The sequence below is a fragment of the Molossus molossus genome, unplaced genomic scaffold, assembly GCF_014108415.1.
Source record: "Molossus molossus isolate mMolMol1 unplaced genomic scaffold, mMolMol1.p scaffold_m16_p_12, whole genome shotgun sequence".
Classification (NCBI taxonomy): domain Eukaryota; kingdom Metazoa; phylum Chordata; class Mammalia; order Chiroptera; family Molossidae; genus Molossus; species Molossus molossus.
The window spans coordinates 8,866,739-8,893,421 of NW_023425347.1; the positions used below are offsets into that span (position 1 = coordinate 8,866,739).

The 26,683-nt window shown below is 39.0% G+C and overlaps 1 protein-coding gene across 1 annotated transcript; it reads left to right on the forward strand.

Annotated features, from left to right (window-relative positions):
- Positions 1–26,212, forward strand: CUNH6orf201 (chromosome unknown C6orf201 homolog). Its single transcript, XM_036255577.1, has 4 exons — positions 1–193; positions 8,449–8,644; positions 23,738–23,960; positions 26,180–26,212. Exons 1-4 carry the CDS (start codon positions 1–3, stop codon positions 26,210–26,212), a joined length of 645 nt encoding a protein of 214 aa, XP_036111470.1.
- Positions 26,213–26,683: the final 471 nt, after the last annotated feature.

Consider the following 26,683-nt stretch of genomic DNA (forward strand, 5'->3'; position numbering starts at 1 on the left):
ATGGGAACAGCCAAAAACAATCAAAATGTACTGAAACTTTCACTTCTTGACAAAAGTAAGACACCTAAAAACTATGACCATCCTGAAGTTCTGCATCACACCTTTGAGACTCTGTTTAACCTTCACATGCTGCTTCCAAATTGTCTGTTGGAGATGCTTTATTCCTATAAGAGTGAACAGGACAAAGAAAAATGTATGAGGGTAGAAGGTAAGTGTAAACTCTTTTTAGTAAGTTTTTAGTGTCTTGGTACCAGCTTCTTTTAGCCATGAGTAAGACCTTATTCTTTACTTTGTAGGTGTGCTCAGTCCTTGAGACCCATAACCCCTTCCATACTGATTATGCTATAGGGACCCGTGTTCTCAGACCTTACTGTAGAAATTACCCATGTACTGATGCACCATCACTGCTTCACATTCTTTTTAGTAATCAGGATGGGGCCCTGGCCTGTGTAGCTCCGTTGGTTGAGCGTCATTGTGCACTGAGAGGTTGCTGGTCGATTACCAGTCGGGTGCCTTCCTGGGTTTTGGGCTCAGTCCCTGGTGGGAGTGGGGGTATTCCACTCTCTCATCAATATTTATCTTTCTCTCTCCCTAAAAATCAATGGCAGTGTTTTAAAAAAGCACCAAGATAGGTCTGTCCCTGTTCTTTGAGAAAAGCATACCTGTGGAAAGATGGAAAGGGGGTTAAGTGGAACACACCACTAAATTTACAATTTTAGCTTTAGATTTGACTTGATGATTAATGACTTCAAGCATTGAAGTTTATTCCTTTGCTCTATTTCCTACTAGTCCTTCCTCCTATTACCAGGATTGTTATACTGCAGAAAGAAGCAACTTTCCCTTGTTGCAGTTTGGAAAGGCAAACCACTCCTGAAATTCCTTCAGGACAGATGACTGGACTGATTTTCGGATTTGGGTGGAGCATGATTAATTGAAGGACAAATGTAGATGGTAGCCACATGTGCCCATGAACCTAGAAAACTAAATAGCACTTGTCACAGTGATTAAGACACAAATCCTAGGTAAGAAAGTAGGTATCGGGGTAATGATTTTAAAGCATTATGGCAAATTTGGCCATTTGTATAATGATTCCTAAACCCCAAATCCACAGTATTGTGAATCAATCCCATTATCCAGATTACCCTAAAGATTACAGTGGTTGAGCATCGACTCATGTACTAAGAGGTCTCTGGTTCTATTCCCGGTCAGGGCACATGCTCAGGTTGTGGGCCCAATCCCCAATGGGGGGCATGCAGGAGGCAGCCAGTGTTCTCTCTCATCAATGTTTCTATCTCTCTCTAAAATCAATAAAGAAAAAAAATTTTTTAAAAAAATTGATAGTGATAAACATGTGGGGAAATAAATACCCTCACAATTGATAGCATGTTAATTGATTCAGTCTTTTTCAAAAATAATTTGCAAGTCTCGAAATTAAAATGTATGGTATTGGATTATTGAATGAGCTGAACTTGGTAAAGAGGAGGCAGAAAATAATTTTCTTCTTTATCAAAACTTCCCTCTTTGCCCCACTGTGTTGATCTTCACTCATCACCTTTGGATGAAATTTCTAGCAGTCCTCATAGCTTTCCTGGTCATATTCAAATAATAAAAAGTTCACTCCTATCCAAACTCTTTACCCTTATCCAGTTTAAAAACTCTCCGCTCCCCACTACTCCAGCCTGACTTAGATTCAGAAACTGGGAGTAGTCCTGGCTGTGTAGGCATCTGTCTCCTCCCTCACTGGCTTCTGGTAGGTTGTCAAGGGTGAGGATGGGAGAAACTGAAAAGCTTTTTGTTGACTGGTGAAATATCAAATTGTCTTTTGTGCTCTCTGGGCTTTCAAAATCTGAGCTTTTCTTTCCTGGTATCTGTGTGGGTTCTTTGGTGATTTCCAATTGACAGCCTTCTGCTCACATATCCCCTCTTTCATCTCCACCCCTCCCATCATTGGTATGGTACATTTCCATTCTATTTCTTTTCTTTTCTTTTCTTTAATCTTTATTGTTGAGTGTATTACAGATGTTCCTCATTTTCCCCCCATCGGCCCCCTCCTCTCCACTCCCAGCCCCCTCCCGCCTTTTCCCACACTATTGTCTGTGTCCATTGGTTATGCATATACATTCTTTGGTTTATTTCTTCCCACCTCCATTCTATTTCAACCGAGATTGCCTCACACTTTGGACAAAAGTCCTCTTGAGATGCTAATTACTTTCCAGGCATGGGGGTGGGGTGGGGGGTGGTTCACATATAGTTCATAGAAAATTTGCATTTCTGTCCTCCATGTCTTTACCCAGTTGGTGAAAATACACTGGCTTCCAACACTGAGCTCTTTTCTCCATGGCCACAGGCAGCTGTGGTCCTGGCCATTTGCCAAGAGACTTTTCCAGGTGTTAGAAGTTGAGTTGTGTTTCCAAAGATATGTTGAAGTCCTAAAGCCCTGCTCTATAGAATGAGAACTAATTTGGAGATATGGTCTTATAGAGGTGCAGATGTAATTAATTTAAGATGAGGCCATACTGGAATTAGGGTGGGTTCTTTATCCAATATGAATGGTCCTTATAAGAAGACAGAGACACACAGGGGGAAGATGGCCATGTGGCAGCAGAAGTTGAGGAACATTAAGAAAACTAGTGGGACAGCAAACACTAGAAACTAGGGGGAGGCAAGGGCAAATTCTTTTCTAGAGGTTTCAGAGGGAACATAGGACTGACGGCACCAGCTTGGCTTTGGACTTCTAGCGTCTAGAACTGGGAGACAATAAATTTGTTGTTTTAAGCCACCTCGTTGGTGGTACTATGTTATGGCAGCGCTAGAAACTAATAAATTAGGTGTTAGGGGACACAGCCCAGTAGCTTCATTTGCCAGGGGGAGGGGAGATGGTACAGTATATGGCACTACAGCAACTGCCTATAGAAATCTTCACATGCCTTAAAGAAGGTTAGCCGCCTAGCCGGTGTGGCTCAGTGCTTGGGTGCCGACCCATGCACCAAGAGGTTGCCAGTTCAATTCCCAGTCAGGGCACATGCTCAGGTTGTGGGCCAAATCCCTAGTGGGGGACATGCAGAAGGTGGCCAATCGATGTTCTCTCTCATCAATGTTTCTCTCTCTCTCTCTCTCTCTCTCCCTTTCCCTTCCTCTCTCTCTAAAATCAATAAAGAAAAAAATGTTATTTAAAAAAGAAGGTTTAGCCTTTTCTTATATAGATAGGTATATTGTACATAGGTGGGTATTGGACTTTTCTTTCTTCTTCTTTTTTTTTAATCCTTACCCGAGGACATTTTTGCATTTATATTTAGATAGAGCTTGAGGGAGAGAGGGAGGAAGAGAGAGAAACATCTACGTGAGAGAGACACATCGACTGGCTGCCCACCCACACGACTCCAACTGGGGCCCAGGACAAACTGCAACCAATGTACGTGCCCTTAGCGGAAACCGAACCTGGGACTCTCTGGTCCTCGGGCCGACGCTCTAACTGCTGAGCCAAACCAGCCAGGGCGGTATTGGATTTTTCTTAGACAATATGGTTTTAGGACAAAATAGAGATGACAGAAAAATTCATATTAAAAAAATATTTTTATTGATTTTTTTAGAGTGAGAGGAAGGGTGAGAGGGAGAGAGAATCATCAACATGAGAGCAAAACATTGATTGGTCACCTCCTGCATGCCCCCCACTGGGGATTGAACCCACAACCTGGTCGTGTGCCCTGACCGAGAATTAAAACTGACCTGCTAGTGTTTGGGACAGTGCTTAACCACTGAGCCACACTGGCCGAGCTAGAAAAATTCATATTTTAACATCCCTTTACATAAGCATGTCCTTCAACTTAGCAATTCCACTTCTAGTTAGTATCCTAGAGAAATACTCACACCTGTGCACAAAGACACCTGACCAGGGTGTGTGTTAAAGCATTGTTTATAATGATGAAAACTGTAAACAGCTCAATGTCACACAATACAGGGTGAATAAATACACAGATACATCCATACAGTGGAATCTACGAAAAAGAAAGTTAACATCAAAATATCGGCTGGTCAGGGGATATGCCTAGGTTTTGGGTTGAATCCCCGGTTGTGGTGGGTGCAGGAGGCAACCAATCAATGTTTCCCTTTCACACTGATGTTTCTCAAATCCATAAAAGAAATATAGCCTCGCCCTGGCCGGTTTGGCTCAGCGGTTAGAGCGTCGGCCTGCGGTCTGGAGAGACCCGGGTTCGGTTCCCGCTAAGGGCACGTACCTCGGTTGCAGTTTGTCCCCGGCCCTGGTCGGTCGTGTGGGTGGCAGCCACTCGATGTGTTCCTTTCACGTCGATGTTTCTCTCTCTCTCTCTGTTCCTCTCTCTCCCTCCCACTCTACCTGAACAAAAAATGGAAAAATGTCCTCGGGTGAGGATAAAAAAAAAAAAAAATAAATAATAGTTAAATAAAAACATTAAAAAAATCTACAAAACACACTGTAGAGTTTTAATAAGCTGCATGGTAAGAAACAAGGATTCCATTCATGCCAATAGAAGACCATATCTTTGTACATACAAATATGTATGTAAAGAAAAGAGTTCTGAAAACGGACACACCAAATTCAGGCTGGTGGCTTCCTCTGGAGAAAGCATAGAGATTGGAGGAAGAAGGACTTTCCCTTTGACTATGTATATGTCTTTAAACTGTTTGATTTTATTTACTTCATTGGAAATCTCTACATGTCTTTTTGCAATAAAATGTAATTTTAAAATTGAAAATGCAGTGAGGTTGAAGAAATGACTTAGCTTTTGTTACCTTAGCCTCCCAGTGTATACACTGATGTTGATACATCTTTAGCAATTGGCGGTGTTCCTACCATGTAAAACAGCTGCTGTTGCTGTCCCTCTGCCCTTTGTTTCTGAGGTTTTTGTCTGCAGTCATTTTCTGGAAGCCAGTCTACAGAAGTGCACTATGCAGCAGAGGGGGGTGGCATTCATGTGGAAGAAATGTTTCTTGAGTCTCAAGTCTGTGCCTGAAGGAACTGTGCTTAAGGCGGAATTCAGTCACTGAGCAAATATTAGCTTTTGAGGCCCTGAATTCTTTTTTTTTTTTTTTTTATCCTCACCCGAGGACACTTTTCCATTTTTTGTACAGACAGAGTGGGAGGGAGAGAGAGAGAGGGAAACATCGATGTGAAAGGGACACATCGAGTGGCTGCCACCTGCACGACCAACCAGGGCCAGGGACAAACTGCAACCAAGGTACATGCCCTTAGCGGGAACCGAACCCGGGTCTCTCTGGACCGCAGGCGGGCGCTCTAACCGCTGAGCCAAACTGGCCAGGGCAAGGCCCTGAATTCTTCACTAAAAACTACTTCATTTCCAAAATGCCACTTGCAAACGCATAGTGATTGCCTTAAAGGTGCATCCTGAAAAGATGACCCGATTTCTCACTTTCATCCATCAGGTTATGAATTCAATAATGGATACCAATGCCTCACTATCACCGTGTCCAAAGCCTTTCTTCTAGTAGAAATTTCATCTGACCTTGAAATGCAGTTTATCCCTCCCAGGCCACCTGCGTCTTCATCTGCAGGGAAGTTTTGCCTGTATTAGCCTGTACCATTGTTACCCGGGGCCATTACAAGAAGAAAGAAAAGAAATAACTAAAGATTTATTGCTAAAAACTCATATTTTCCCTCTATATTTTAAATAATAGTGCAGTTAAGTCATAAGAACAACATAATATGGAAAAATGTAGGTCCATCACACTATATGAATTTAGATACACTGCTGTCCAGAAAATTGTCTCCAAAACATCATAAGACTCTACAAGAGGTCCTCTTCCTCACCACCACAATGTGAGAGGTTATGTTGAGATCTTGTTATTACTGGCTTTATGATGTTTGGTACATTTCCATACCAGTTTCTTAAATGACTGACTGGTACCAAACCAAAAGGTAGGAAATGGGAGGAATTTTAAAGCTTTTGTGTGCTGTTTTTTATGTTTAAGAAGGGAATTCTCTTGGTTAATTCCCTGCCTCTCAAAATACTTTGGGAGGTTGCTTAACTGGACAGTGGGGACCTGCAGGGAGAGGCAGGGCAGTCAGGAAGAGTGGTCCCATAGAGTGAATGGGCTTGGAGAGGAAACCAATGGGGCAACTTTAGAAGCAGTGTGTGCTGGCAGTTCACCAAATCAATGACTTCTGCTTGCACATGGAAGACAAGTAGGAGGTACTAAAGTAACAGATCAGCTTAAAGCCTGAAGTTTTTTTTTGTTTTTTTTTTTTACTGTCTTTGGTAAATACACATGCACACACACAGGCATCCATGCACACACGCTTGCAAGGGCTTGTGTACTGGTTTATATACCTTAACTCTGCTGATTTGTATCATGATTACTATTCTGTCTATCCATCCAACCATCCATCCATCCATCTATCCATCCATCCACCATGTATTGTATTCCATGCATTAAAATAAAAACTTAGCCCTGGCCAGTTTGGCTCAGCAGTTAGAGTGTCGGCCTGCGGCCCAGAGAGACCTGGGTTTGGTTCCCGCTAAGGGCACGTACCTTAGTTGTGGTTTGTCCCTGGCCCTGGTTGGGTCATGTGGGAGGCAGCCACTCGATGTGTCCCTTTCACACTGATGTTTTTTTTTCTCTCTCTCTTCCTCTCTTTCCTTCCCACTCTTATCTGAACAAAAAATGAAAAAATGTCCTCGGGTGAGGATAAAAATAAATAAATAAATAAATAATAAATAAATAAATAAATAAATAAAATAAAAATGAAAAATAAAAACATCTTAATACCTTTTAGTTTAATATCTCCAAAATTTTACATATAAATTGACAGTCAATATTATTTTACATAAAATTTTTTTGAGGTGTTCCTATGCTTATTATACTTTCTTTCAAAACCAGAAAACCTGTTTATAATTTCAAATAAAGTAAGTTGTAAGATCCAATTAAATATTCAGAGTTCTGAGTTTTTATCTAATTTTGGTTTGTGTGCAGTACTAAATATAATTATTCATACTGGAGAATATGAGAATTTGTAAATGTTATTCTCTCTCTCTAATTTATCCCTAGATGCTTAGAAACATAATTTGAGGTAATATACAATATTAAAATATGTCTATACAAGAAGACAACCAAAAAAATTAATTTGAGGCAAAAATTTTATTTTAACTGTACGTCACCAAATACTTGAATTTGGTTAATTAATTTAGCTGAATATTAAATTTAGCTATAAAATTATGACAATCAAAGCAAACCATAAGTCGTTTCTATTGTTTGAATGTGCTTGTGAGAGCTTCTGGGTGCTCCAGTGTGTGATCACTGAGCTAATAAACTGCTAAGAGCAGTATATGGGAGCTCTCTGGGCCAGGCCTTGACCATTGGGCAGGAGTCTCAGATTCCATCCTGTTCTTGACTCACTTGGAGTGAGTTTTGGGCCTCTAAGGATCAAGCTATCCATCAAGTCAATGTATCATTTAGTCAGATTGCCAAGTTGTGTCCTTTGAACCAGTTCTTGGTTCTTTGGGGTCTCTGCCAATTGCCCTGTCTGGGAGGGATTATTATCAGTGGTTCAGCCTGAAAAATAATGAGGGCTTGACAAGTTCTGATCTAATTCCTGTGCAAGGTTACCGTGAATCTCTCCAAGGCTCAGCTTCTGTTCCTGCATTAGGTTTATGACAGCTCTTTTATTTTCTAATACACCTAATTGAATTGCTGAGATACTCATAGTATAGCCTGCAAACTGGCTTTGGTTCTCAAATCCTTAGCAGTTAACAAAGAGATAAGAAGCTTACACTCCAGTATAAGTCAACTATGTCACTAAACACACAAAGAAGGCAAAGACATGTTATAAAAGAATTAGAACCAAGAGATAAGAAGCTTATACTCCAATATAAGTCAACTATGTCACTAAACACACTATGCAATTCAACTGACTCTTTTCTGTCCTCCCTTCTTCACTCCCTCCCACTTTTCTTCCCTCCTTTCCTTCCTTTTCTTTTTTTGTTGCAAGACTGTTTCGCTGAAGGAAGCAGTATACTGAATTACATTCTGTCAAAGCTCTTTGTCTTATTGAAAATGGGCAATTTGGTTAGGGACCCAAATGAGGTCAATGTGAAGCAGAGGATGTTGTACAAATGCAGAATGTCATTAATGTCTCTGAAAATAAAAACAATTGTGTAGTGGCCTGACATTAGTTTGACAATTATGCACAAGTTGTACAAACAACCTTCAATATTTGTGGTGGTACAAGAAAATCTGTTCATTCATTCATTCACTGTGTATTTATTAGATGTCTAGGACCAGGCTAAGGTGTAGAATGTTACTCAGTAGTATTTTTGCAATGATGCAGTGGAAGAGCTAAATAGCAATTATTAAGTGGCATAAATATTCTTTCTGAAATTAATGTCATGTTACTCTTATTATGAAAAAAATTGAGAGAAACACTGAATTGCAGTAATACTTATCTATTGCTAGGTGAGAATTCTGAACTCTCTGGCTTAGAAAGGATCTTAGCAAGACATCAGTTTCCCAAAGAGATTAATCTGACCCCAAAGCCAAGCAATATGCTCCTGTGGAAAAGAAAAGCCATCAACAATGCAAATCACTGGTGGAAAAAATGTCACTTGAACAAAAACACAAAGGATCCTCCAATGTCAACTATAGTTGTCAGGTAGGTGTCTAATTTTTGTCATATGCAGACATATTTAGAGATATACAGGGTAATAATAAGCTCTTTTTTTTTTTTTAATCCTCACCCGAGGACATTTTTCCATTTTTTGCTCAGGTAGAGTGGGAGGGAGAGAGAGGAACAGAGAGAGAGAGAGAAGCATCGATGTGAAAGGGACACATCGAGTGGCTGCCACCCGCACAACCGACCAGGGCCGGGGACAAACTGCAACCGAGGTACGCGCCCTTAGCGGGAACCGAACCCGGGTCTCTCCGGACCGCAGGCCGACGCTCTAACCGCTGAGCCAAACCGGCCAGGGCGCTCTTTTTACACCTTACCTAAAAAATGGCCTAATGTGGTCTTTGAGATATATGGTGAGGATAAAAACAAACATTGCTCTGTATAAAACTGCATGAACCCCATTTTCAAACACCCCAAGCATCTGGAAGAGCCCTTATTGAACGAAAACTCATGGAGATAGGGACAGGTGTGTGGCCCCCCTATGGATCATTGTGTTCTTGGTTATTGAGGAGATATAGCAGAGCTCGGGAGTGGGATTCTTGGAAAAGGATCCAACCGCTGAACTTTGGGGCTTTTATGCTATATGAGTCAGGAAGCACGACTGGGGCCTAGGATACAATAGTATGAATGTAGACCTTGGCTTTATCTCTAGTCTGCCACATTTTACACTGACAGAAATGGGAGGCTATTGTCAGGTCTTAAAAAGAAAGTGACACAATCTGACTTGAATCCTCCCTGGTCTCTAGGGGAACAAGGGTAGAAGCAGGAGAAGGATGGTGGGCCTTGAACCGGGTGGTAACATTTGGGATGTGGAATGGTTGGATTCTAGCAATCAAAATTAAAGTTTGGTTCCTTGGCAAATTATCTTTGTTGGTACACTTCCTTCCATGATTATGCCAGACAGATGGTGTTTTCTATATTTTTTTTCTTTAGCATTGCTGAATGTATTGCTGCACAGTACATAATGAATGGTTCCTATATTTTGACATAGTAAGTTTTCAAAAAATGTTGCCTTACAGGAGAAATATATAATTTGCTATAAAGACAGAGTCCTCTCTGCTTTGAAGGTAACACAGAGAGAATTCTAGCTCATGAATTTGTTTGTATTGGAAGCTCCCATGGGGATCATTGCCCTTATAAAATAATCTCCTTATCTACTTCCTTTTTCAGTATCCTCAGTGACATAACTTGACGATTTGATTTAAAAATTCATATTCAAAGAAGGCAAAGACATGTTATAAAAAAATTAGAAACATGTTGTTTTCTTCTTGGACAATGCAAGGCATTGCATTTTTGTCCACATTTACAAGTAGAAGTTGAGTGATGATCCTGATTATTTAATTTAAGATTATTTTGAGGCAGGATAGAGAGATGATAAGAAAATACCTGGGCAAGTGGAATGAGGAAATTGAGACAAGAAAAATTAAACAAGGCCAAACAATTTGAACTTTTTTTATAGCCAGCTGGTGAATCGCAACACTTTATCACCCCAACCAAGGACAATTGAGAACAAACGGTTTACACCCCTCCTTCCTAACTAGGGAACACATAATTTAAATCACCCTGGACTGGGGAAAACAGAGAACAATGACCCTACTAATGCCATTTGTGCCAGCTAAACCCAAGGACTGATGAAGTTGGGGAACAAATAACAAAAACCCCATTAAAGCCAGACAAACTTAAGATAAAAGTAAGACAGTAAAACAGACCAAAGAATAATCCAAAACTCCCCTATGTGTTCATTTTGATTCATCAGCGTATTAAAAATGCATCTGGAAAGCTGATGCATATTCTACTGAAACCCTCCCTTAAGATTCTCACCTGCAGAGATAAAAAAACTTCTCAGGACAAAGATTCAATGCGAGCTAGCTCTAGAGCATGCCCATGCCCCTTCCTGGGCATGAACTTTTATTTCTAAGGGTCCCCATGAGACTTGCGACCAGGAGAGCAATGGGCAGCAGAGCTCAACCTGGGCTCACCCCCTGATTCTGTTTCCAAGGTCCCCTTTCTCTCTGACTTCTGGGTCAGCTAAAGCAGCCCCACCTTGGCTCACTCCTATCACTGTGACCCTCACTTCTCAGTGAGCTAACAGCATCCCCACCTTGGCTCACTTGTTTTCTATATCATCTCTAGAAAGGCAAAGTAGAACACTGCCTAGGCTCTCCCCTGTCATTTCTTCAACATGAATTTCGTCCTTTATCTCACTGTCCTCAGCATGAACTGAAAATGCAGTGAGGTTGAAGAAATGACTTAGCTTTTGTTACCTTAGCCTCCCAGTGTATACACTGATGTTGATACATCTTTAGCAATTGGCGGTGTTCCTACCATATAAAACAGCTGCTGTTGCTGTCCCTCTGCCCTTTGTTTCTGAGGTTTTTGTCTGCAGTCATTTTCTGGAAGCCAGTCTACAGAAGTGCACTATGCAGCAGGGGGGTGGGGGTGGGGGTGGCATTCATGTGGAAGAAATGTTTCTTGAGTCTCAAGTCTGTGCCTGAAGGAACTGTGCTTAAGGCGGAATTCAGTCACTGAGCAAATATTAGCTTTTGAGGCCCTGAATTCTTCACTAAAAACTACTTCATTTCCAAAATGCCACTTGCAAACGCATAGTGATTGCCTTAAAGGTGCATCCTGAAAAGATGACCCGATTTCTCACTTTCATCCATCAGGTTATGAATTCAATAATGGATACCAATGCCTCACTATCACCGTGTCCAAAGCCTTTCTTCTAGTAGAAATTTCATCTGACCTTGAAATGCAGTTTATCCCTCCCAGGCCACCTGCGTCTTCATCTGCAGGGAAGTTTTGCCTGTATTAGCCTGTACCATTGTTACCCGGGGCCATTACCAGAAGAAAGAAAAGAAATAACTAAAAATTTATTGCTAAAAACTCATATTTTCCCTCTATATTTTAAATAATAGTGCAGTTCAGTCATAAGAACAACATAATATGGAAAAATGTAGGTCCATCACACTATATGAATATAGATACACTGCTGTCCAGAAAATTGTTTCCAAAACATCGTAAGACTCTACAAGAGGTCCTCTTCCTCACCACCACAATTTGAGGGGTTATGTTGAGATCTTGTTATTACTAGTTTTATGATGTTTAGTGCAGGAGAAAGCTGCCTCTCCAGCCCTCGCTCCAATGCCAAACAACTCAGGTCTTCCCCATCTGTTTCTGGTGCCCCTCAAGCTGCCTCCCCCAGCTGTAGCCTGGAGGGTGCCAGTCCAAGTAAGTCCACACGCGGGCATATAAGAGGAGCTGCCTGGGGCTCCAGCCGCCTCAGCCTCAATTCCCGCTGGTTTTATAGCCAGAAGTTATGGGGACTCTCTTCCTGGCACTGGAACCCTGAGCTGGGTGCCTGGTGTGGGACAGGGACCCCTCAGTCCTCAGGGAGGACCTTCCCAGCCGAGGTGTCCTCCTGATTTCTATCCGCCACACGTGGGTGTGGGACCAGCCCATGGTGCCTCTACCCCTCCTACTAGTCTCAGTGTGGCTGCTGCTTTAATTCCATAGTTGTAGGACTGCCATTCAGCTCAATGTCAGGCGGTTCTGAATGATGGTTGTTCTGTAGTTTAGTTGTAACTTTGATATGGTTATAGGAGGACACGATACCGCATCTACCTACACTGCCATCTTGACCGGAAATTTTTCTTTATTGAATTTTTTTAGAGAAAGAAGAAGAAGGAGAGAGAGAGAGAGAGAGAGAGAGAGAGAACATCAACTGGATGCCTTCTGCATGATCCTCACTGGGGATTGGGCTCATAACCTGGGCATGTGTCCTGACCAGAAATCGAACCAGCGACCTCTTGGTGCATGGGTCGATGCTCAACCACTGAGCCACACCAGCTGGATTCTGTAATTTTTTATTTCATGTTTCTATGGGGGAAATTAGGACCTAAAGCATCCTTGTTTTCCATCTTGCTAATGTCAGTCTGTTTATTTATGTTTTCCCAATATTTTCTTCTCTCTGTTCTTCATATTGTTTAATTTCTATTGATTTATCTTCTAGGTTCATTGACTCCTTCCTCTGTTGTCAAATCTGCTAGTGTGTCCATCCAGATAATTTTTAAATTTCAGATTTCCAGTACTGATTGTTTTTCTTTTTTTTTTTATTTTTGTAGTTTGCATTTCTCTGCTGAGAATTCATATAGTATTAATCATTTCAAGAGTCTTTTCTTTTAAAATTAACTTTGTTGAGATAACATTAATAATGTAAATTTCAGGTGAACATTATAATTTAATAACTGTGCTCACTACAAAAAGTCGAATTTCCTTCTGTTACCCCCTTTACCCAGTTCACACTCCCACCCCCCCTATTTCCCTCTGGTAATCACCATTCTGTTGTCAGTATCTATGTGTTTGATTTTTTTTTTTTTTATGTATTCATATATGAGTGAAATACCACTTTCGTTTTTCAGTTTGACTTATTTCAATTGGTGTAATACCCTCAAGGCTTAGCCATGTTGTCACAAATGGCAATATTTTATCTTTTTTATGGCTTAGTATTATTCCATTATAAAGAGGTGGGCAAAAATAAGCTTACAGTTGTTTGTATGAAAATAATAAAATAATTAATAAATAATAATGCAAGAATAAACTCTGTGTTTCCTGTACTTACCACCGTAGACCTTCTTTTGCCAACCCCTGTATATTACCACATCTTTATTCATTTATCGTTTTATGAACACTTAGGTTATTTCCATTTTTTCACTATTATAATTAATGCTGCAATGAACACAGGGGTACATATATCTTTATGAATTAGTGTTTCCATAATTTCAGGTAAATACCTGGAGGAATTCTGGATAATATGGTAGTTCCATTTTATTCTTTTAAATCTTACCCGAGGATATATTTTTATTGATTTGAGAAAGAGAGAGAGAGAGACATTAATGTGAGAGAGAAACATCAATCAGTTGCCTTCCTGTATGCACTCTGACTGGGGATCAAACCTACCACATTTTTGGTGTACAGGATGATGCTCCATCCAACTGAGCCACCTGGCCAGGGTTGTAGTTCCATTCTTGATTTTAAAGGGAACCTCTATACTCTTTTCCATAGTGGCTGCACTGTTTACATTCTCACTAACAATGTACAAGAATTTTCTTTTCTTCACATCTTCTCCAACACTTTTTATTTCTTGTCTTTTTGATAATAGCCATTTTAACAGGTATGCAGTGTTATCTTATTGTAGTTTTAATTTGTATTTTCTTAATAACTAGTTATGTTGGACATCTTGTCATGTGCCTGTTGGCCATTTCCTTGGAAAAATGTCTATTTAGATTCTCTGCCCACTTTTTTTTTTTTTTATCCTCACCCGAAGACATTTTTCCATTTTTTGTTCAAATAGAGTAGGAGGGAGAGAGAGGAAGAGAGAGAGAGAGAGAGAAAAAGAGCAACATTGACGTGGAAGGGACACATTGAGTGGCTGCCATCCACACAACCCAACCAGGGCCGGGGACAAACTGCAACCAAGGTACGTGCCCTTAGCGGGAACTGAACCCGGGTCTCTCTGGACCACAGGTCGATGCTCTAACTGCTGAGCCAAACCGGCCAGGGCTCTGCCCACTTTTTATGATATAAATATTTTATTATAAAACAATTTTTGAGTGATCCAAAATTGGTGAATCTGGAGGGCACTGTTAGAAGCAGATGTTAAACTGCTGGATGAGGTCACTTCCACCATCCAGGACACTAGTGAGAAACTACCATGGAAGACTGCTATTGAAATAAGCTGATAGTAAAAAGATATGAAGCATATCAGGAAATCTGTCTCCATAAGAGAGTCAGCAAACACAGTAAGTGAGAGAACGTCCAGATGACAGACTAAGGAAAAAGAGCAGTTTCTAAAGGTCTTCAAAATAAGTATGTTAAAAAATGTTCAAAAAGATAAAAATAAATTGACTGAACATATAATGTTAGAAGACATTATAAAACTAGAATAAACAAGAAGAGAGAGGGCAAGAAATTGAAAATCTATTTGAAAAAATAATGACAAAAAACTTCCCTAGCTTAGTGAAGGAAACAGACATACAAGTCCAGGAAGCTCAGAGAGTCTTCAAGAGAGTCAAACAAGATGAACCCAAAGAGGTCCACACCAAGACACATCATCATCAAAATGCCAAAGGTTAAAGATAAAGAGAGAATTGTAAAAGCAGCAAGAGAAAAGCAGTTAGTTACCTGCAACATAGCTCCCATAAGGCTGTCAGCCAATTTCTCAAAAGAAACTTTGTAGGCCAGTAGGGAGTGGCAAGAGATATTTTAAATGATGAAAAGCAAGGACCTACACCCAAGATTACTCTATCTGCAAAGCTATCATTTAGAATCGATAGCCATATAAAGAGCTTCCCAGACAAGAAAAAGCTAAAGGAGTTCATCATGACCAAACTAATATTATATGAAATGTTAACAAGTCTTCTTGAAGAAGGAGATAAAAAAATATGAACAATAAAATGGCAATAAATACATACCTATCAATTGAGTCTACAAACAAAATGAGCAAGCAGAACAGAAACAGACTCATAGATACAGAGAACTTTTTGTTGCTTGCCAGATGGGAGGGAAGTTGGGTGAAAAAGATGAAGGAATTAAGTAGTACAAATTGGTTGTTAGACTGATGAACCTTAAAGGGAAGGAGGAAGGTGGGGCGGGAAGAGAGAAACCGAAGAACTTATGCACATATATGCATAACCAGTTGACACAGACAGTAGTGTGGGGAAAGAAGGAGAGGGGTGGGATTGGGGAGGAGGATGTCAAGGGAGGGAAAAAGAGGGACACCTGTAATACATTTAATAATAAAGATAAGTTTAAGAAAAAGAATAAACAGGCTTGAAAATAAATATATATTCTAGAAATGTAAAATACTACTATCATAATTGTAAAAATTAACAGAACATGTCAAAATATGCAAAGCAAGAACTAATAAACTGGAAGATGAGTTTAAGAATGCAGTTTGGTTTCTTTTTTTCTTTTTGAGCTGTATAAGTTCTTTATATAGTTTGGATATTAACTTCTTATCAAAATATCATTTGCAAATATCTTCTCCCATTTAGTCGGTTGCCTTTTTGTTTTGTTGGTGGTTATTTTAGCCGTTCCGAAGATTTTTAGTTTGATGTCTCATTTGTTTATTTTTGCTTTTGTTTCCCTTGCCTTTGGAATCAAATTCACAAAAACACTTTTGAGATCAGTGTCCAGAAGCTTTGTGTCTATGTTTTTTCCCCCTGTGTATTTTGTTGTTTCAGAACTTACATTCATGTATTTAATCCATTTTGAGTTAATTTTTGTGTATGGTGTAAGATAGTGGTGTAGTTTCATTCTTTTGCATATGGCTGCCCAGTTTTCCCAACACTATTTACTGAATAGACTTTCCTTCCTCTATTGTATATTCTTGCCTTCTTTGTCATATATTAGTTGCCCATATATGTGTGGGTTTGTTTCTGGGCTCTCAATTCTATTCCATTGATTTGTGTATCTGTTTTTCTGCTGAAACCATACTAGTTTGATTACTATAGCTAGTATATTTTGAAATCAGGGAGTTTGGTGTTTTTTCCCCTTTAGGATTGCTTTGGCAAGTTGGGCTCTTTTGTGGTTCTATACAAAATTGAGGATTAATTGTGAAATATGCCATTGGGGTTTTGATTGGAATTGCATTCAATCTGTTTATTGTTTGTTTGTTTTTTTATCCTCACCCGAGGACATTTTTTTCCATTTTTTGTTCAGATAGAGTGGGAGGAAGAGAGAGGAAGAAAGAGAGAGAAAGAGAAATACCAACGTAAAAGGGACACATCGAGTGGCTGCCACCTGCATGACCAACCAGGGCTGGGGACAAACTGCAGCCGAGGTACATGCCCTTAGCGGGAACTAAACCCAGGTCTCTCTGGACTGCAGGCTGACGCTCTAACCGCTGAGCCAAACTGGCCAGGGCCTGTTTATTGTTTTAGGTAATATGTACATTTTAACAATGTTATTCTTTTAAACCAGGAACATGAAATATCTTTCAATTTCTTTGTGTCTTCAATTTCATTCAACAGAGTCTTTTAGTTTTCAGCATACAGGTCCTTCACCTCTTCTGTTAAGCTTATTCCTAGGTACTTTATACTTTTTATTGTGATTGTAAATTGGATTATTTTCTTCATTTCTCTCTCTGATGTTGTATTATTAGTATATAGAAATGAAACAGATTTTTGTATATTGATTTTGTATTCTGCAACTTTACTGTATTTTTATTTCTAATAGTTTTTGGTGTAGTCTTTAGTTTTCTATATATAAAATCAGGTGATTCATAAATAGTGACAGTTTTACTTCTTTCTTTTCAATTTGAATGCCTTTTATTTCTTTTTCTTGTCTAATTGCTCTGGCTAAAACTTTAATTACTATGTTGAGTATCTGTGGCAAAAATGAGCATCCTTGTTATGTTCTTTATCTTAGGAAAAATATTTCAGTTTCTCATCATCAAGTATGATGTAGCTCGGGGTTTGTCATATATAACCTTATTGAGGTACTTTCCTTTTATATCCATTTTACTAAGAGTTTTTTTTTTAATCATCAATGCATATTTCATTTTTTTTCAAATGCTGTATCTATTGACATGGTCATATCATTTTTATTTTTTATTTTGTTAATGTTGTTGATTGATTTGCAGTTGAATTTCACTTGATCATGATGTATAATCCTTTTAATGTATTGGTGTATTGATTTGCTAGTATTTTGTGAAGAGTTTCACACTATATTCATCAGAGATATTAGCCTATAATTAATGTTTTATGATGTCTTTGTCTGGCTTTGGTCAGGATAATGTTGGTCTCATAAAGTGAATTAGAAAGCATTCTTTTCTCTTCAATTTTTTGGATGAATTTGAGAAGGACAGGTGTTAAATTGTTGACTGTTTGAAAGAATTCACCAGTGTAATCATTTGGTCCTGGACTTTTGCTTTTTGGGAGGTTTATGATTACTGCTTCATTTTCCTTATTAATAGTCTATTCATGTTTTCTAATTCTTCTTGATTCAGTATAGAAAGGTTTGTATGCTTCTAAGAATTGGTCCATTTATTCTAGGTTTTTCTATTTGGTTGCATATAGCCTTTCATAGTTTTCCTGTGAACTCCTTTGTACTTCTGTGATATCCACTGTAACTCCCCCTCTTTCATTTCTGACTTTATTTATTTGAATCTCCTCTCTTTTTTTTTCTTGGTGAATCTAGCTAGAGATTTGTTCATTTTGTTTATCTTTTGAAAGAACCAGCTCTTTATTTTATTATTTTCTCTACTGTCTTTTAATTTTCTATTCATTTATTTCCTCTCTGATTTTTATTATTTCCTTTCTTTTACTGACTTTGGACTTCATTTGCTCTTCCTTTTCTAGTTCCTTAAGGTGTAATTTTTAGATTGCTATTTGTGATTTTTCTTTTCTTTTTTTGAGGCAGGCCTATATTACTATAAACTTTCTTCTTAGTATCACTTATGCTGCATTCCCAAAATTTGGGTATGTCATATTTTCATGTTCATTTGTCTCTATGTATTTTTTAAAATTTTCACATGAGGATATGCTTTTATTGATTTTAGAGAAAGAGGAAGGGAGAGAGAGAGAGAAACACCAATGTGAGAGAAACAGTGATCTGTTGCCTCCCATACACTTTCCGACCAAGGATCGGACCTGCAACCTAGGTATGTGCCCTGACCGATAATCAAACCTGCAACCTTCTTGTGTAAGGGACAGCACTCCAACCAACTGAGCCACCTGGCCAGGGTTCTCTATGTATCTTTTGATTTCTTCCTTGACCCAATAGTTGTTCAGTAAGATGTTGTTTACTTTCCACTTAACTGTTTTTTCCAGCTTTCTTCTTGTAGATGATTTCTAGTTTCATGCTATTGTGGTAAAAGAAAATTCTTGATAATGATTTCAACTTTCCAGAATTTAGTGAGACTTGTTTTGCATCCCAACATATGTTCTCTCTTTGAGAATGTTCCATGTGTACTTGAGAAAAATGTGTGTTCTGACATTTTGGGGTGGAAAGATCTATGAATGTCTATTAAATCTATGTGTTCTAATGTGTCATTTAAGGATGATGTTTCCTTGCTGACATCTGTCTAGAATCTAGACTCTAGATGATCTATTTGTTGGTGTTAGTGGGGCAATAAAATTTCTACTATATTGTATTACTGTTAATTTTCCCCTTTATGTCTTTTGATTATTGCTGTATATATTTTGAGTGGGTGCATACGTTATTAATAACTCTTGTGTTTTCTTGATGTATTTTCTTTTTTATCATTAAAAACTGCTCATCTTTGGCTCTTGTTCCTTTTTTTGGTCTTGAAATTGATTTAGTCTGATATAAGTATGGTTATACCCACTTTTCTGCAGATATCATTTGCTTGAAGTATCATCTCCCACCCCTTCATTTTGACTCTATGTTTGCCCTTGGAGCTGAGATGTCTCCTGAAGACAGTATATGGTTGGGTTTTGTTTTGTTTGTTTTTTAATCCTCACCCAAGTATATTTTTCTATTTATTTTCAGATAGAGTGGGAGGGAGGAAAGAAGGGGGAGAGAGAGAGAGAGGATCATTGATGGGAGAGAGACACATTGATTGGTTGCCTCCCACATGACCTCAACCAGGACTGGGGATCGAACCACAGCTGAGGTACATGCTCTCCACAGGAATCAAACCTGTGACTCCTTGGTCTGTGGGCTGATGCTCTAACTACTGAGCAAACCCGGCTGGGGCTTGTTTTTTTAATCCATCCAACTACACTGTGCCTTTATTGGTGAGTTTAGTCCATTTACACTTAGGGTGATTATTAATATATGAGGATTTACTATAGCCATTTTATCTTTTGTTTTCTGGTTGCTCTGTATGTCCATTGTTTCTTTCCACCATGTTTCTGTCTGATATTTTAGTTTGTTGGTTTTTTGTGCTGTTTTTCTCCATTTCTTCTTTTTTATGTTTTGTGTCTCAGCTCTGGATTTTTGTTTCATGGTTGGCATGTAATTTATATAAAATGTCTCATAGATAAAACAGTTTTTTTTTCTTTTGATAACATCTTATCTTTATTTGTCTATACACATTTAGTTCTTTTCCTTCTCTTTTATGTTTTGTTGTCACAAATTATCTCTATGTTGTACATTTGTTACCAAATTGTGGTAGCTGTAGTTACTGTTGATGTTTTTTCTCTTTAACCTTTATGTCATAATTAAGTGTTTATTACCCTATTCTGAAATAGAGTTGCATTTTTCCTGCTTCTGACTGACTGTCTGTCAACTTACTCAAAAATTTGTATACTTTTTTTCTTTCTGGTTCAGGTAGAAGAACTCCTTTCAACATTTCTTGTAATACAGGTATTGTGGTGATAAGTTCCCTCATCTTTTCTTTCTCTGGAAAAGCCTTTATTTCTCCATATCCAAAGGGTAATTTGCTGCATATATTATTATTGGTGGTGGTTTCTTTCACTCTTTCAATATTTTGAATATATCATTCTACCCTCTCCTGTCCTGTAGGAATTCTACTGAGAAATCTGATGGTGTTTCCTTTGTAGGATACTGTCTGGAGAGAGAGAAAAACATTGATGAGAGAGAACATCATTTGGCCACCTCCTGCATGTCCCACACTGGGGATTTGGCCCACAACTTGAACATGTGCCCTCACCAGGAATCGAACCACCAACCTCTTGGTGCATGGGTCAATGCTCAAACACTGAGCCATACCAGCCGGGCTGTAGGATACTGTCTTTCCTGCCGTGGTTTCCTTGAGAATTCCTTCCTTATCATTAACTTTTAATTGTTTTAATATAATGTGTTTTTACATTGAGAAGGTATTTTTGCATTGAGATAATTAGGTGGTCTGTTAGCTTGTTGCACTTGAATGATCACCTCTTTCCCAGGTTTGGGAAGTTCTCATCAATTATTTCTTCCAATATGCTCTCTGTTCCTTTTCCTCTCTCTTCTTCTCTGGGACACCCATTATCCTGATGTTGTTCTTTTTAACACAGTCAGATAGTTCTTGTAATTTGTTCATTAAAAAAAAATCTTAGTTCTTTCTCTTCTACTTGAGTCAGTCTTAGATTTCTGTTTTCAGGCTCATTAATTCTCTCTTCCATCTGAGCTTCTTGGTTTACATTGCTTTTAATGTACTCTTCATCTCAGCTCCAGAACTTATTTGGTTCTTTTTATAGTTGCAATCTCTTTGGTAAAGTATTCCTTTGGTCATTAATTTTCTTCCTGATTTCATTGAATCACCTTTCTGAGTTTATTTTGTATCTCATTGAGTTTCCTCAAACTGCCATCTTGAATTCTCTGTCATTTAAATCACCGTCTTTCATGATTTTGAATTTGGTTTCTGGAGACTTGTCATTTTCTTTCTGTGTTACCATGTTACTTGATGTATTGTTCTTCTGTTGGCACATTTGAAGTACTGGGCTTTCATTTGGTTACTGTTTTGATTTTAACTACTCAGCAAGTTGATAATTATAGGTTTTTCTTTTGTTTTCCAGTAGGTGATGATATAGTGCATGTTTTTGTTTTCTCTTACCTTTGTTACTTGCGCTGCCAAGGTTGTGAGGAAATTGACTAATGGGTGATGGAGTTGTGGGTTTCCCCACTGGGTCCAGGTCACCTTGGTCTCAGGGCACTACCTCCATGGTGGAAGGATGTGGAGGGCAGGGAGAGCCAGACTCATGAGCCTGCAGCACTGCCTACTTGTTACTAAAGGTTTCCAGCACCTTTGTGTTGTTCAGTGCTTCTTCAGTGGTGGAGGGAGTGTGGCTTCTTGGGCATTGATGTTGTTTCTGTCCTCTGCTGAGCCATAGTGTGAGCTGCAGTGTGAGGGCCGCACCCCGACTCCTCCATTGCTACTGCACCAGCTGGCCAACTGCCTCTACAGACGCTATCCCCATTTTGCCTCCCATCCTGCTTCCTCCACCTGCAGATGTACTAATGTGTGGATTTCTCAGATGTGTTTGTGTGTCGGGCAAATGAGCCTTTGTTGGATTATAGATGTTTACTTGTAAATTTAAGGGAAGATACAAAGGAGTCTTCTCACTCTACCATGATCTTACATCACTTTCCTCAAGTGTGTGGTTCTTTATTATGGAGCACAGTTATAAGAATTGTTTTAAAGGCTTCATGTGACAATTCCAACATTTAGGTCATCTCAGGATTGACAAGTATTGTCTTTTGTCATCTGAAAGTGTTCACATTATAATGGTCTTTTTATGTCAAATAAGTTTGGATTGTGTCATGGACATTGTAAATATTATGTTGCATGGCTCTTGGCTCCTGTTTAAATTATTTGGAGAATATTGATGTTGTTAAAAACTGGGTTAGGTACCCTGGCAGGTTTGGCTCAGTGGTTGGAGTGTCAGCCCACGGACCAGAGAGTCCCGGATTTGGTTCCTGCTAAGGGCACGTACCTTGGTTGCAGTTTGTCCCCTGTCCCGGTTGGGGTCATGTGGGTGGCAACCACTCGATATGTCTCTCTCGAATTGATGTTTCTCTCCCTTTCTTCTCCTGCTCTGTCTGAGAATGGATGCAAAAATGTCCTCGGGTGAGGATAAAAAAAACCAAACATACTTGTTTAGGGTCAGACTACACACTCTCTCTTGATCTTGTGTGGGCGGTGCTTAAATGCCAGTTTAATTTTCAAAGACTATAATATGTTTGCTTGAGTCTGTCCCACTCATAAACCTGACATTTGTGTGGGTTCCTGCACAGAACTAGGGAAAGGTCTTTTTCTGTCTGCTCTGAGATTCTCTTCTCACTCACTTTAGCCCCTAAGGGATACTTAGTTAGAAAGATGTTGTTCTTTACCTCAAATGTCATTTAACCGGCCACATCATGGCCACTACTGCACTGCTCCACAATGGGGGTCTGCCTTTGAAGCATAAGTCACATGCTCAGCAGAGAGATCTCAGCAATTGTTACCTAATTTTCCACAGTCTGATGCTTCCCTGTGCAGATGTTTCTCCATACTGTTGCCCCAACACAATCCATGTGCTTTCACTGTCAGTATCCTCAAGTAATTTTTTCATATTTTTGTTAAGAGGTTTTAGTTGAAATTAGTGGGATAGGTGGGCATTGGCTCATGGCGACACATGGAAATCTGCAACACTTAATGGGAGTTTGATCCTTGAAAAGCTACTTAAATCTCTATGCCTCTGGATCCCTACTTGTAAAATGGTAGTAGCAACAGTACCTACCTCATTTTTTTCTTTATTGATTTTGGAGAGAGAGAAATATCGATGAGAGAAAACATTGATTGGCCACCTCCGACATGCCCCTCACTGGGGATCTGGCCCACAACCTGGTCATGTGCCCTGAGTGGGAATCAAACCGGCGACCTCTTGGTGCATGGGTTGGCGTTCAACCACTGAGCTACACCGGCCGGGCTCTACCTCATTTTTAATTTTTGGCATTGTTTTTAGGGAATAAAATGTGATTATGGGCATTAAGTACTAGTACCAGACAGTAGGTGCTCAATAAACATTAAGTTATTAGTATTCATATATGTTTTATAAGAGTGATAATTTTGGATTAGTATTACTGAAATAAAAATATTAAGAACTAGAAAGTTACAGGTTTATTGGGTTGGCTACCTAGATGCTGGTGCTTGAAGGTTAAAGGCAGGTGGATATTTAGAAAAGCAAAGTATTTTATGCTAGTTTTGCAGCCACCGAAATTATACCTTCATCCTTTCCAGTTGATACAAATGGCAGTAATCAAAAGAGAGTTTCAAGGACAGTTAAAGCAGCTTGTAAGTATGGCTTTTATAAAATAACAAGTTAATAAGAAAGAAGACTATTCAGGGTGGGGCAAAAGTAGGTTTACAGTTGTGAGTATGTGAAAGTTTATTCTTGTATTATTAATTAGTTATTGCATTATTTTCCATATGAACAACTATAAACTTACTTTTTCTCCACCCTGTATAATAAATAAGGAAATAATTACTGATACAGAACACTGCTTTCCAATGAAGTAACCCAATTTTTCCTTCATGCCTTTTTATTAAATTATGGGAAAAAAGGAAAACTAAGGTTTTTATTTATTTTCTGGTAATACTACTGCTTCCATTTGCTCCCTTGCTAGATGGCTGAAAAAGAACACGCAACCCACTGAAGATCTTCAGTCAGTAATCCAGAGGCTGTCAGTGTTTGGGCCAATTAAGTCAGTCAATCTCTGTGGACGGCAAAGTGCTATAGTGGTGTTTGAGAACATGACTTCAGCTTGTAATGCTGTGAGTGCTTTTCAAAGTAGGACCCCTGGCACATTGTTGCAATGTTCCTGGCAACAACGATTCATGTCTAAGGATGTAAGACTACCTGTTACCAAAAACCTATGTAAGTTCTTATTTCTTTACTGTAAAATGTTTATTGTGAAATGGAGTTTTAAAACAAAGGAAAGCAAAGTTCACATCCAAATCAAATGTATGTCACTAACTTGGATTTCTGAATACACTGTGAACTTGATACTGTAATGCCAAATTTCAACTATAAAGTCAAGAACTGAGTAGTCTTACTACACAAGAGCAAAATTTAATCTTCCATATAAACACTATACAAGATTTTGGTATAGGATTTGCTCCGAATAACATTGTAATAAAATAATTGAGAAAAAAATTTTGTTAAAAACCAATAATGTGATAATACCATCTATTTAAAGCTAACACTCAAAGAATATAATTTCTATTTAGTACAAAATTTTTCAAATAGTGCAAAAGTAGTATGTGCAGTGTATTGTATTTTAATGTATTCTGCACATGATGTAAAATAATATACATGCTTGAAACTTTACTTTGAAGTAAATAATCACATGCCAGAAAGCTCCTTACAGGCAAGAGTGAAAACTACACATTGGAATCTGAGGAAATATAGCTAGTCCTCCAGATTTCCAGGTAGACACTCATTTTTTATCACAGAAATGCTGCATCTAGAGCTATTAGGTTATGCTACAGTTAAAAGAACAGAACAGGTTTTTCTTTCTGGCAATCCTCACAATCTAAGCAGAAAAGCAGTCTCACTCAAAAGCAGCAAAAGGTATATGATTATAGAAAAATTATGCTCTATTATATATGTGATATGGTGAGATTGTTAATTTCAAAAGGCTGCAACAAGTCTAGTGTATTAATTTTTTTTTGAAGTATCAGTGTTTAATTCAGAGTAACTTTTAAAATGATCTTTCACAAAATGCTTACTACTGCAATAAAAACTCTGAAAATATAGTCATTTGTATCATGGTGTTACAGAAATCATAAAAGTCATTTTGGAACTCTCCCAATGTCCGCTCCCCATTTCTTTTTATTTTTTAAAATTTTTATTGACTTTCTAGAGAGAAAGGAAGGGAGAAGAGGAACATTGATCAGCTGCCTCCTGCATTCCCCCCTACTGGGGATCAAGCATGAAACTCAGGCATCGAACCAGGACCTCTCAGTCCATGGGCGATGCTCAGTCCACTGAGTCACACTGGTGGGATGGGTGGGAAAAGGGCACCTTTTATTTTATTTTATTTTATTTTATTTATTTATTTATTTATTTATTTATTTATTTATTTATTTATTTATCTTTATTGTTGACTGTATTATAAATGTCCTTCCTTTTTTCCCCAATTGAACCCCTCTTTCCCAATTCTGCCCCCTTCCTGCCTTCCCTACACTATTGCCAGTGTCCATTGGTTATGCATATATGCATAAAAGTTCTTTGGTTTTTCTCATCCTGCCTTCCCTCCTCCCTTCCCTTTGAGGTGCATCAATCTAACAACCAATTTGTACTACTTAATTCCTTCATCTTTTTCACCCATACCCCCCCAGCTCCTGCCCATCTGGCAAGCAACAAAAAGTATTTGAGTCTGTTTCTGTTCTGCTTGCTCTTTTTTTTTTTTTTTTATCCTCACCCGAGGATATTTTTCCATTTTTTGTGCAGATAGAGTGGGAGGGAGAGAGAGGAAGGGAGAGACAGACAGAAACATCGACGTGAAGGGACACATCGAGTGGCTGCCACCCGCATGACCACCCAGGGTCGGGGACAAACTGCAACCGAAGTACGTGCCCTTAGCGGGAACCAAACCCGGGTCTCTCCAGACCGCAGGCCGACGCTCTAACCGCTGAGCCATACTGGCCAGGGCCTGCTTGCTCATTTTGTTTGTAGATTCAATTGATAGGTATGTATTAATTGCCATTTTATTGTTCATATTTTTGTTCTTCTTCTCCTTCAAGAAGATCCTTCAACATTTCTTTTTTATCCTCACCCGAGGACATTTTTCCATTTTTTGTTCAGATAGAGCAGGAGGGAGAGAGAGGAAGAGAGAGAGAGAAACATCAATGTGAAAAGGACACATCGAGTGGCTGCCACCCGCACAACCCAACCAGGGCCGGGGACAAACTGCAACCGAGTTACATGCCCCTAGCGGGAACCGAACCCGGATCTCTCTGGACCGCAGGCCAACGCTCCAACCGCTGAGCCAAACCGGCCAGGGCAACATTTCTTATAATACTAGTTTGGTGGTGATGAACTTCTTTAGCTTTTTCTTGTCTAGGAAACTCTTGATATGTCCATGGATTGTAAATGATACCTTTGCACAATAGAGTAATCTTGGTTGTAGGTCATTGCCTTTCATCACCTTGAATATCTCTTGCCACTCCTTTCTGGCCTGCAAAGTTTCTTTTGAGAAATCAGCTGACTGTCTTATGGGAGCGCCTATGTAGGTAACTAACTGCTTTTCTCTTGCTGCTTTTAAGATTCTCTCTTTGTATTTAACCTTTGACATTTTGATGATGATTTGTCTTAGTGTAGACCTATTTGGGTTCATCTTGTTTGGGACTCTGTGCTTCTTGGACTTGTATGTCTGTTTCCTTCACCAAGTTAGGGAAGTTTTCTGTCATTATTTTTTCAAATAGGTTTTCAAGTTCTTGCTCTCTCTCTTTTTCTTCTGGCACCCCCATGATGCAAATGTTGGCATGCTTGAAGTTGTCCCAGAGGCTCCTTACACTATCCTCATTTTTTTGGATTCTTTTTCTTTTCTGATTGGGTGTTTTTTTGC

What these genes read in the sequence shown, in the direction of transcription:
- CUNH6orf201 (XM_036255577.1), top strand. Translation starts at nt 1, where the DNA reads ATGGGAACAGCCAAAAACAATCAAAATGTACTGAAACTTTCACTTCTT. An exon ending in TGAACAGGACAAAGAAAAAT is followed by an intron (nt 194 to 8,448) that starts GTATGAGGGTAG and finishes ATCTATTGCTAG; the next exon opens with GTGAGAATTCTGAACTCTCT. An exon ending in AACGATTCATGTCTAAGGAT is followed by an intron (nt 23,961 to 26,179) that starts GTAAGACTACCT and finishes TTTCTTGTCTAG; the next exon opens with GAAACTCTTGATATGTCCAT.